This window comes from Scophthalmus maximus, chromosome 21 (genome assembly GCF_022379125.1).
Source record: "Scophthalmus maximus strain ysfricsl-2021 chromosome 21, ASM2237912v1, whole genome shotgun sequence".
NCBI lineage: Eukaryota > Metazoa > Chordata > Actinopteri > Pleuronectiformes > Scophthalmidae > Scophthalmus > Scophthalmus maximus.
Window position 1 is genome coordinate 3,436,197 of NC_061535.1, and position 12,619 is coordinate 3,448,815.

A 12,619-nucleotide genomic window follows, 5' to 3' on the forward strand; every position below is an offset into this window, starting at 1 on the left:
AGCCTGACGTGCACCACGGTTATAATCAGCCACAGTATTATTATTATTTTTAGACCACCACGCGGTCCAAGCCTCATGTCAGCCACGGAGTCGGTTAAAAAGTGATATCATGATGACCTGAGCCCTTGAGGCTCTGAGAGCTGTGGCTGGTTCGTGTGTGGCATAGAGCTGGCTGCATTGTTTATGTCCTGAGGATAAAAACGTCACGTCTGTAATTACCAGCTGGAGAGTGAAGCACAGGGAGGGGGGTTTGGGGGGCAAGCAAGCTGCTCTCTGAGGAAACCGATTGTGTTTCAGTGCTGGCACGCCGGACCTGTCAAAGCCGTGCCAGCACGTCACATAGCAGCCCAAAATCTCTTACTTGCACTGGCTGCCCTCGCCTGGGTGCGACGCCAGCTCCCCGCGAACCCATCAGGCCGTCGCTGTGGTTACACAAAGTGATGTTTCTGTTGGAGCGATAGATTATTAAATTCTAAGTGTGGGGGCGAAATGGAATCTGGCAGCTTACTCGCATATATTTGTGGAGTTTGACTTGAACCATGATTATCACCTGACTGGATAACAAACCACTTCACTCCGATCACTCCTCGTCTCTGACTTTACCTCTGTTTTCCTCTTTCCTCCTTTCTGAATCATCCAATAATCGCATTTCTCCGTAGGGAGTAGCAGCCGTGCATGAAGAAATCTGCAGTGTGAATGACCTTCTTTTTTTTTCCCCTCCCCACATCTCCCTGAATCAAAAGCATTAACAATCGATTGCTTCTATTTTCCCGATCAGGAGGTAAAGATGGAGGAAGCTATGAGCCACACAGGTATCCATCCAATTTTTATTTTGTCTTCAGTGGCTTTTTCTTTAACATCTGCATGGCCCCGAACTGCCTTCATTCACACTAATACATCCATCCGTATAGCGCCGGCGCTCGGTCTGATCTGTGGCTGCATGCTGGGGACGCGCTAACACATCCGGACAGACGTTTTTTTATTTTCTTTTGTTCATTGAAAAGCAGCTGCCTTCACCTCCATCTGCTGTGTCTGCTTGAATATTCAAATACATATTTTCACACTTTTAGCTTGGGACCGCAGCATTTCCAGCAGTTGCCCATGTTCAAATTTGGATCAGAAGTTTTCTTAGCGTAGCATGACTAAATAGAAATGAAGACGTCATGTAAGGGAGGTGCTGAATATGTGCTTCTTCTTGAGACCCAACCCCAGAGCTTCAAGTGCACGTGAATTACAACGCATGATACTGTATCACCCCCCACTCATGCATCACATTCTACATGAAACCTTAAAGGAGGACTTCCACGTTTTGCAGAAACGACATGATTCTCTTTTTCTTTGCTCTCAGAAAGGAAGTTAATGAGGACATTTCTCAAAACGTTGAACTGCTCCTTTAAGGTCACCCTCCATGCCTACAAACACAACAGCCATCGTCACTCTAGTGTTCCAGTGTAACATCACAGAGCATCTCACGTTTGCTCATGGCCACCAGCTGTAGTTGTAGAACGGACGCTTGAGTCGCCGTGACCTCTCTGTCCTCCCGCTGACCTTTTGACCCTCTGTCTCTGGCACCTGCTAACCAGGCGGCAGCGGCAGCAGCAGCATCGAAAGTGGTCAAAGAGCAGAGCGAGCCTCTCCCTCCTGTGAGTCCCTGACCCCCCCCCATGTCCGACCATCTCCATCCTCTAGCTGTGACAGGGAGAGCCGAGCCCGAGTGGCATTGATTCTTCTTCTTCTGGTTTCTAACTTGCAGACATCAAACTGAGCGAGACGCCCATACAGCTTTTTTCGCTAAAGCCATTTTCTTTTTATTTGCCTCTTTTTCCTGATAGCATTTGGAATTTCTTTACCTTTGTGTCTGGGGATACAACATTCACCGGCAAGCTCATTGTCCTTTAATTATTTTTTTTATCCTTTTTGGCTTCTGAGCATCTTGTTTTGTTGTTCACCTTTTGGTTTCCTCTGCTGTTCTTTGATTCATTCATTTCTTCCAGGTTGCCCGACTTTGCATTTCAACCCAGTGCAGGCCTATTGTTAACTACGCCTCGACACGTCCGCCTGTTGTGGCGGATCTCTGAATATTTTTCTTTTCAGTCTGACTTTCTAATGTGAACTTCAAAGGCAGCATGTGTTTGCACTACTCATAGCTTGAGCTTCACGTGGATGCTGTGTTTATATAGTTTATCTAATGCTCCTTACGTGTGTGTGTGAGCGCGCGTGTGTGTGTATGTGTGTTGCTTGGGGCCTCAAACCCCATGGAGCTGGCTGCTTTAGTGAGAGGCGGAAGCAGGGCATTACTGCATGCTGTGTGAGTAAACTTGGAACAGTGTCCTCTGTTCTTCCTGCTCCAGATGCTCACAGTCTCCTTCCCTCCCTCTCTCTCTCTCTCTCTCTGTCTGTCTGGCAGCACACAGCCAATATGGGACGGACGACAGGGTTAAACTGCCCAACTTGACAGACGAGGAGGTGAACTGGCAGGGACTGGAGGATCTGTATAGCGTAAACGAAAGCCTTTATGAATGTAGGCCCGACTACAGCCCCAGCCCAGACGACTGGGCCAACTTTCAGAAGGATGTAGATAATATGTTTGCACTGCGACACGTTTTTAACAAATTCAACCGAACCCTTAAGCTTGACGACTCCACCCTGCCAGAGCTTGGCTCCGGGGCCGGGGGTGGAGGCTTGGAAGAGGGCAGCGGAGGAGAGTCGGTCTCGGCCAGCGATGTCTGGCCGGGCCCGGGCGCGGAGGCTTGCCTCACCACCCCCGCCCCCAGCAAAACGCCATCCGCACCACCCGCACCCAGGCCCGTACTGGAATGGAAACTGGAATCTGCCATGAACGACCTCCCTGAGAGAGTTATAGACAGACCTGTCAAATCAGAGTCGACAGCGGCGGTGTCGTTGTCGGGTCCGAGGAGAGACCTGGTCGTCTCCCAGAGCGACGCGTGGGCGCAGCAGCTGGAGGAGATGGAAGGAGAGACATCCAGCGGGAACGGGCTGACCGAGCTGGAGTCGCGGCACGACAACCAGCTGGAGCCGGGCCTGGGCCACGTGGAGGTGACCGGCCCCCGGGGCCTGGGCCTGGGCCTGGACCCCGAAGAAGAGGAGGACATTTTCCAGGCACAGGGCTACATCCCTCTCTCCCCACAGACACTGAAGCCCAGGGTGCAGGCCAGCACCACCGGGAGCCCCCCCACCACACAGACTAGTGCCCCACAGAGTGTCAGGGTGGTACTACAGGCGCTGCCCCACAGCTCGGACTACGAGGGCAGCGGCTCGCTGCCTCCCCCCTCCAAACAGACCCTCTGAGGGCTGATGCGAGCGCTGCCGGTCGCCACAGAGACACAGTGAATGGGAGCGACGCCACCTCAGTCAGTCAGATTTGTATAATGAGTATTAAAGTTATTGTTTATTTTTTTACAGGTGCCTACATTTGAGTTAACAGTGTTATGTTTTCTGTTTTTGTTTTTTCTCCCCCTCAAATATATATTTAGAAAAGAAAAAAGGCCTTAATGCAGCTAAACAAATGTAAGTGTTGGGAGTGAAAATGGATGACTTCCATACAGATAACACCATTAATGGTTTTGATAAGTTTTTCTATAAAAAAAACAAGGGTGAGTGGTGAATCTATATTTCTACATCTGAATGGAGACTATTAATCATAAAGCTGCTCCGTCAGAACAATAACCACTCACCAACTCCATCATGGTAAAACTGACCCCAAATGCACTTTTTTACATTTACACATCATGAACCCCCTCACTCTTCACTGCTTCTGTCCGTTTGTTTTTTTCGATCATTTCGACAGACTGCTTTCAAAACAAGAACCAAGTTACAGAATCAACTAAACACCTGTTTTACTATTATTTCATTATTTTAAACTTTTCCATGTAGGAATATTTTTTTTAATCTTTTTCTCAACATGGCAACAACGGGATCACAGACTTTAGACAATCACGCAACAGTCTTCCACTCAGCTAAGTCGACACTCGTAACCGACAGTTTGACGTCATCTGAATCATAAAAAAATACCCAGAATGTGCATTTATTATTCTTGCCTGGGCACAATTTCCTGTTTAGTTGCAGAAGCTCTGACTTTGCAGAGATGCAAGTTTTTTTTTTTTTGTCACCATTTTATGTTTTAACAACATTAAATGATCCTTACACAATCGCCAGAGGATAGAAAATATTTTCTTTTTTAAATATCACGTCATCTTGTGCTCTATGACGTAGTGCTTTGATAATCCAGAGTGTAGTGTTGCACATGGCCAATTCATTTTGAATGTAACGGTTTAAAAACAGGATATATATATACGACAACACACTTTGTCCGTGACGGTAGAGTCAGTGAAACACTCTGTGTTGCATAAATCTGAGGGAAAATGTTTTCCGCTTTTCTGCCAGTGGAATCTCTTAAGAAACCAAACGTGTACGTTCTGGTTACTAGAAACGAGTTCTGCAAAACAAAAAAACCTGCTGCTGCCTCGACATTGCGTGTGTGTATGTAGATTTGTTAGAACAACTGTGGTTTCAGGAAAGCCACGAAGCTGTTGAGAAATAAACCCTTTCATCCTTCACGGTGATGTTTCAGCCTCAAGTGTTGTCGCACCACACGGACTGACTGCTGCAATGATTAGTCGCACAGTCGCAAGACTTTTTTTACGTTGTTTTTTTTTTTTATTAATGACAAATATCAAGTATTCAAGGCATTTGTAAACCAAGTGTTCACTAACATCAAATGGGACTCCTGCACCTGAGGAACACAAAGAGCTCGACCTGTCGGGGCGCAGCAGCTTCTGTTCGGTCCAGGAGAATCCAACCTTCAGTTTCAAACACTGACGTAAAAGGAGAACGTGTTAAAGCAAAACGTCAGTCGACCTGAAGTTGTCTGCATCAGTAGTAGTGAACCAGGCTTCTCCACGGCAGGACACTGAAGGCCAAGCAGTAGAGGGTTTTTTTACAGTACAGTAAGTCAGACACCGTCCCCTTGACTGTCTGACATTGTTGGATGATTCTCGAGCCTTCCCCCGTTTTGTTAACTGCCTCTCATTGTGCGGAGAGAGTTTTATGTACAAGAACCCAATTTTTTGACTCATTCATAATTTATTGCCTTTTCCTGAATTAATTCCGAGGATGTTTTCATGAACATTTTTGCTCTTCGTTAATTACCAAGATGATTATCTTTGTTGATTCAGAAAGAAAGAAAATCCATGAAAACGCTTGATGGAATTCTAAGATAATGAACTCATTAATAATTAAAGAGAGGGCAAACTTTTTTTTCCATCCGTAACAGCCAGTGAATGGAATAAAAGTTTGTCTATTTGTCTTTTCCATTAGCAGATCAATGATCTCGGGAGTTTCTTCGAGGCGAGCGTGATGAACACGGAGCACAGAGGGAAGGCTAGAGAGTCAGTACAGAGATAGTAGGGTATTGTGTGTAGCACTAGTTCAGCTTTTACATTAACTGTATTGTGCAGTCCTCTTGACAGAAAAAAATACATTGCAATAACCCAACACCGCCCCCCCATGGCAAAATCTGAACTCAACCTTTTCCATGTGAATAATACTGTTCAGGCACTGCCAGACAATCCACTGTTTAGTTTTTTTTGTAGCTTTAAGTTTACTTTTTTTCTATTTTTAACTACAATGTCATGGGTTAGTTCATAAATATGCGTCTACCTATGCGTGAGCTCGGTCAGTATTTACAAGATCACTTATGGATATGCAATTTGAGGTACTAAGTCATGTTAACACTAAAATGAGCCCCTGCCGTTACCGCGTTATAATCTTTCCCCCCGGCAGAAAACTGAGACTGAGCCCTAAAACATTAATTTAAAAAAAAATTTTTTTTAATAATTTGCAAACTTTAATAGTTTAAATTAATTCATACTGATTACAATATAAAATACATTAACTTCACTAGACTTCTATCCTCCCTCACAGAAGAAAAAATATCCCTAAAATTGTTTTTTTAAATACAATGTGCCACGGATTTGATATATTTTTATTTATGCACTTGATATATCTAATTGTTTAATTAAGAGTGCCATAGTGACACCTCTTATTTTACAATCGGTGCTTCTCCCGTTGACAGGAAAGCAAATACATTAGATGATTTACAACACGAGCCGCGGGTCAAAGGATGTTCGACACCAGCAGTTGACGCTCATGCAAACTGATCTGTGCCACATTCTGTTTTAATTTAATTTAGTCTGGTCTAGTTTATCATCTGCAGAGTAAGTGTTGGTCATGTTTTGCTCAGGTACATCTTTGGAGAACTGGAGTGCTGAATTCATTGCAGTGATTAAGTTTGAAATTAATTAACCTTGTGACCGAGGAGGAGGAGGTCTGACCAACAGCCACATTCACTGGCCTTCACACTATCACCTCTCCGTCCACTAGAGGGCCCCAAACACACAGTAACTGAACCTGGCTGGTAAAAGGGGGCTCTCTTTTTTTTTTTTTACATGCTTCCTGCACTTCTTTTTTTTTTTTAAAGCCTACACTACTAGATAACTACTATGTACATCTGATGACCATTAGATTGGAGAGAAGCCTAAATGACGCGATCTATTTTTGCAATAAAATTGGCTACAAACATTTCACCGTGGAGAAATTGCGTTTTGCGTCAGAGTCAGATTTGTTAAGAAACCAGCAGTGGTGCCACATTTTCCAGTTTCGGGCAAGTTCACATGTTCAGGACACAGTAGCTTCAGCACATGCTCACAGATGAGATACCGCTCTTCTTACTTTCTCCTGTTTGCCATTTGGCAATAATTAAGTATTGTGATGTCATATAGATTTCTTGCTCACTGACAAGACTCCTCATAAAAGTCAGTATACACCGTACCATTGGTGCTTGTCGGCTTTAAGCTACATGGTTACCTCACCATGGTGAGAAACTTTCACCTCGTCGACGACTGATCCCGAACACAAACGCTGGAAGAGACAAAAGCACATTACTGTTGCTCGACTGAGGGGCGACAGCAACAATCTTTTTCTGTAGCTAGCATTTACCCTGGGGGCTAACTCCGTATGCTGTACTGGCCGAGGCAGCCTGAGAGGCACTGTTACGGGGGGAAAAAGGAAGATTAAAAAGAAAAAAAGAGGTGGAGGATTTTAAAACTTTTCTGAAGATAGAACTTGTTCTTGTTAAGAGCGACCTGGAATGGCTCAAATACGAGAGAGGGAGGGGTCGATATGTTCGCAGTTCAGACAGTAAGGAAAAAATCTGAAAGAGCTGACGACACGGTGGGACGATATGCGACGTGGGCAGAGAAGAATGAAGAGGTACGGGTGTAGAATACTGAGGATCTGTAAGTACTGAGAGGGGAGGAGCTGTACATAGGATCTTGCATAGTACAGGTTTGTCTGTTGTGCTTTAGACGCCGTGTTTATTACGACTCGTCTGTACGGAGGTTCTAATGCCCGGCCTTTGAACAGTAGCACCATGTGACGCCTCTACATCATCGACCGATCCTTGAAGTGGAGGTGTGACCGTCTGTGCGGATGCTTGTTTGTGGCTGCAGCCGATGATTTGCTCATCCGTCAGTTTCCTGTTATCGTACACGACAAACGGCAGCCCTTTACTGTACGTCTCCGCCTGTCAGCCCCGCCCACGTGTCTGATTGGTGGTGCGGCGCGCGGGGACACAAACAGGAAGGCACGTGTCACAATGAGTTCCCACCACAGGTAGGCCTGGCGTGCTCTCAGACGTGGGCGGAGCCTCTGTGGTGGTGTGGCAAGATAACTGGCGAGGTTATTGCTTTGAGGGCGTTGCCGGGGCAACTGAGGCTGCTGTGGCCGCGGTTGAGCAGCGGGGCGGTTGGCGGGTCGGGCCGCGGCGGGATGAACACGGGGCAGGAGCGCGTGCGGGCGTGGCTCTTCTGGCCCCCGGCGTGGCAGATGAGCTCGCTGACGGTGCCCAGCGGTGGCAGGCGCTGCAGCCAGCGCTCTGCGCGCTCCTCCTTGTGCTTGATCGAGTACCAGGTGAGGAAGATGAAGATGAAGCCGACGAACTTGAGGCTGGCGGCCAGGCCGAAGTAGACGAAGCGGAACGAGGTCACGTCGTACTCCCAGCAAGAGCCATGCACGCCGCAGTCCTGCTGCCACAGCATGCAGGTGGTGTCAATGACGGCGCCGAAGTAGATGGGCGTGGGGATGTAGGCTGCAGAGGGACAGATACGGTTCTGGTAAACAACTTCTTCACATACGACATCTCTTCAGCACCATATTTTATTATGAGCAGTGGTGTCTCACATGAACGTTTTCTGCCAAATTTAGAGTTTGGGTTATTTCACAAACAGAAGCTTCCCTGTTTGGGCAGGGCCAAAAATGATCATGTGATTTCTATAAACCAACACCCACATGGTTCTGATGAAGCATGTTGCAGAGGTTCTGTTAATCAATACTGATTTTTTTTCCCCAACACTAACTTTGTTTGTTGCTTATTTAATCATTAATATTAGCAATTAATATTCAAAAATCGAAACCAGGTCGTGAGGGGCTTTAAGTGTTATTCAGAAAAGGTCTGTATACATAAAAGAAAATGCATGATTTCTGAGCTTGCTGTTGGCGCACAGTCGCTATGACTGCAAAGAAGTAAATTACAGAATTTTGGAAAATAAGAAAAGTAGTAGTATTGCTAACATTTTTGATATTTAATATTATGCTATATTGTACAATTTTTTAACATGTAGTGTAGAACTGGGACAGAGGATGTGACTGTAGATTGGTTGTACTGCAGTATCACCACTTGGTGGCAGCAGTTAGTCTCGTGCAGACCAGCAGCAGGTCTGATTCCCTCAGCAACAGTGGACAGAATTTGAGACAGACCTTTCAAAATATTTGATCCAATACAAAAGCACAATTTTACTTACTTACTTACTTACTTACTTACTTACTTACTTACTTACACACACACACACACACACACACACACACACACACACACACACACACACACACACACACACACACACACACACACACACACACACACACACACACACACACACACACACACACACACACACACACACACACACACACACACACTTGAATCAGCACCACTTTATTAGTATCCACAAAAATACCGAACATAATGTATTTCATGTAATATATTGCATCAGCTGCTGTAGGTGTATATAATGAATTGATAACTGCAGCTTTTAGACCCTCCTGCCACATCACTCTCACACGCATGCACGCACGCACACCTTACAGTGGTTGATGAGAAGTGATGTGACAGCTTTATGTTCACACAGCCATACCAAGCAGAGGACAGGCATGTCGGGGCAGTACTTATTAACCCCCCGAGCTCTGCAGCTACACAGAAGTTTACAGAGGTCAGCGACAACGCTGCATTCCTGCTCTCTGGGAAATTGTGGGGTTTTTAGCCAAGGACAAGAAAACAGGAGGTAGAGAGGTAGACTACACACCAGCTGGAAAAATGGCCTGGACAATAAAAAATCCTAAAATCATATAAGGGACGTGACTGTCTTCACATGTTTGTGCTAAGACCTTTTACAGCTATTTACTGTACAACTGTTGACAAATTAATTGCAGATAATTTACTTTCACTGAAGGACAAAATTCATCTTTATGACCAAAATTGCAGAACACTTACCAAGAGTTCGCAGCAAGACAAACTGCATCCCGAGAGCAAAAGGCCGCTCCTGCTCATCGACAGACCTGCGCAAAGAGGAACGTGTCACGATTTATATTTACCCCATTGTATCCAACCCATCAGGGACATTTCCTCCGACAGCAAGTGACACGGGCGGCCTCTCACCTGAGTGTGACGATGATGGCCGAGGGCTGGGCACAGGCGGTGATGAGGGTGACGATGAAGAGGAAGACCAGGAAGGGGATGAGTGTGTTGCACGTGCGGTCGCACTTCCCCGACACGGCGTGGCCGTTCTCGTTCAGGTAGGTCTTGACGATGACCAGCTGCAGCTGGTTGACCTGGCCGCCGGAGGACGGGGTGATGACTTGCCGGCTCTGCACGCAGCCGCAGTCAGTGTAGTTCCTGATCTGCTGTCAAACACAACACACACACAGTGAGTCCCACTGTCCACTACTGACTGAAGGTTGTTGTGGCTACAGTGAAAAGTGAAATGTAAACTCAGACACACACAGACAGACTGGGTGGCTCCACGTCAGCGATCTGGACAATGCATCTAGACATTTTCTTTCCTTGTGTTGTTACGACTTCCTGTCCGACGTTTTTGTGGAGCCTGACACTTCCTTTTTCTTCAGAGCTCACAGGAGGGGAATGAACAGAAAACAGGCCTTTTGTGTTTCCTCTTAGATTTGTGTGCAAAATCATTTATTTTCCATTGTGTTCGATGCATGAATGACTCTGCTCCGATTTATTTATTTGACAGGAAAACGCAAGGAAGAGCGCGAGTGGAGCAAGTAGGTGAATGAGTGTTTCTGTCCTCGTGTGTGTGTTTTGTGTGCGTGCGCGCTCACCCCAGTGCTGTCGTTGCCCACGGCGCTGCATCCAGCCAGACAGGGGTTGAAGTAGGTGATGCCGTCCGAGCCGCAGACGGGTGCGTACTCGTGGATCCTGCAGCCACAGTTGACGTTGCAGCTGCCCGTCAGGTTCCTGTGGGCCATCGTCAGGGTCGGGCTGCACAGACGGGAGACAGCGTTGAGAACAGGAAGCACCGGTCGTGTGCAACGACTCAACTCTTAAACCTGGATCTCTACCCTCTCACACGTAGTCTCGAGTTCAAAAAGAATGTACTGTACAGGACATTTCAGTAGAGAGGCTTCATGCTTCTATTAAAACTTTTTTTTCTTTCATAGCCTGGATAACATTTAAATATCCTGACAAGGCTGTTTTTCCTTTTTTCTTTTTAATTCACACTTTGGAGACGTTTTCTCCACAGAGATGCGATGTCAGCACGGGCCAGAGGCGGAGGGGACGCGACCATTCAGCTCTCTGTAGGAACATTTATGCACTTTTTTCAACATCAATTTCTAATATCTACCCTTTTTTTTCCAGACGTAGCCATGCTGGGGTAGTCGCAAACCCGTTTAATTCCAGTAAAACGAAAGACAAATTTAAGGCAGTACGTGTCCAATTTTACACTAAACTTTCCATAAAACTCAAAACTCCCTTCTGCAAAGAGGATACTACTTCTTGCCCCCCTTCCCTGCATGGCATCACTCCAGAACATTTTGTTACAGCAAAAATGTCTTTAAAAAAAGGGGGAAAATGCAATATAAATTGAAAAGTAAAAATAATTCTTATTTGGGGGCAGTAATGCAAAAAACTAAATGTAGTGTGGAAGTTAAAAGAGACCACCAATGATGTCTACACTGTTCACTGCAGTCGTGGTGTTTCATGATTAATCTGCTGCACATAATTCTTTTAATGTGCTTTAATCAAGCCCCCCGACCCTCCACCAGTTTTGTGTCATGTGTGATGACAAGAGGACGGAGACGATGAGGATGGGGAAGTGACACCTCCAGTGGCCCGGCTGTGAGAACATTCTCTCTAGGCAAAACACAACTTTGGCTTTCGCCTAAACCAGGAGCAGTGAAGCGAGTCGGAGGTTTTCTCTGGGAAGCTTCCCTCTAATCCCCCACGGAATGGCCCGGGACAGTTCCGGACAACACCACGGCCCGGGGTGACGCTGACACACACAAACACATATTCACATATACACACATATTTAAGAGTTAAGGGATCTAAATCTCAGAAAGTTTCTGATTTCATATGTTTGAGGTCATTCTTTGCACCATATACCATCATCCACGTATCATTTTTTTAACATCCTCGCTTTTATATTGGTTGTCATGGGGGGAGGCACATTTGGGCTTGTCCTGACAACAGCGTCACATGCTAGACACTGTGTGTGTGTGTGTGTGCGTGCGTGCGTGCATGCGTGCGTGCGTGCGTGCGTGCGTGGCATCAGCCTTGCTGGAGTTGTAGGCTCGCTGCACTGATTGCACATGTCCTTTTCCAGGCTAAACCCCGGCCCTGGCTGAACCCTCCAGATGTTGCAGGCTTGCACTGCATAAAACCCAAACATGGAGCCAAGAGAGTGAGTGGCGGCTTAATGTGGTTTAGCACTGCACACAATGCAGAATGACAGTAGCAGTGATTTGTATTTTATTCAACAATAGAGGAAACAAATATAAGTGCATCAACTGCTTAAGGCTGAACAGCTGTTTTTTAATGAATTGTGACAGCCAATCATACTCTGCTTGTGCAGATGTTCAGGAGCATTTCAGAACCTGGATGTGATCGTGGCGCTAATAGGGTTGAGTAAGTTTGCCGTGTCCTTTTGTCTCCGGCCCGTCAGCGCGGGGGAAAGCCACGTCTAGACCGGACTGTGAGCGCAGACGAGTGACACAAAGGGCGGGCTTTGGCTAAACATTCCTCATGTGGGTGCTACCAGCGACTGATGGCCAGCGCTGTTCATAATGAGGAGCCCCGCAGGCTCACACGGTCCCGTTGACCCCTCTGTAAACACCGGCTCAGACAAAGAATACAGTTATCGATGGGTCACCCGCGGGACTTTAAAGGGCACGCCGAATATTTGGCAAATAATCACTTTGATTAGCTCTGTCATGTGAAAAGTAAATTTCACACAGGTTTACA

The 12,619-nt window shown here is 46.3% G+C and overlaps 2 protein-coding genes across 7 annotated transcripts in view; one reads left to right on the top strand and one right to left on the bottom strand.

The window, feature by feature from the left end:
- sulf1 (sulfatase 1) overlaps positions 1-4,577 on the top strand; it is an 83,053-nt gene extending 78,476 nt beyond the window's left edge. For 3 of the 5 annotated variants that reach the window (XM_035618992.2, XM_035618993.2, XM_035618991.2), the window contains one exon: positions 2,408-4,577. In XM_035618992.2, the coding sequence (XP_035474885.2) occupies positions 2,408-3,309 (902 nt within the window). In that variant the 3' untranslated portion in view covers positions 3,310-4,577. Of the gene's footprint in view, positions 1-778; positions 813-1,583; positions 1,644-2,407 lie in introns of all 5 variants that reach the window. The other 2 variants (XM_035618994.2, XM_035618995.2) reach the window with 2 other exon arrangements.
- Positions 4,578-4,654: 77 nt separating this feature from the next.
- Positions 4,655-12,619, bottom strand: part of LOC118291078 (solute carrier organic anion transporter family member 5A1) — a 39,313-nt gene continuing 31,348 nt past the window's right edge. Inside the window, exons 7-10 of one of the 2 annotated variants that reach the window (XM_047329784.1) lie at positions 10,477-10,636; positions 9,794-10,038; positions 9,629-9,693; positions 4,655-8,167 (exon numbers count right to left, since the gene is read on the bottom strand). In XM_047329784.1, coding sequence (XP_047185740.1) covers positions 7,710-8,167; positions 9,629-9,693; positions 9,794-10,038; positions 10,477-10,636 — 928 coding nt within the window. In that variant the 3' untranslated portion in view covers positions 4,655-7,709. The remainder of the gene's footprint in view (positions 8,168-9,628; positions 9,694-9,793; positions 10,039-10,476; positions 10,637-12,619) is intronic. The other variant, XM_035618996.2, reaches the window with a different exon arrangement.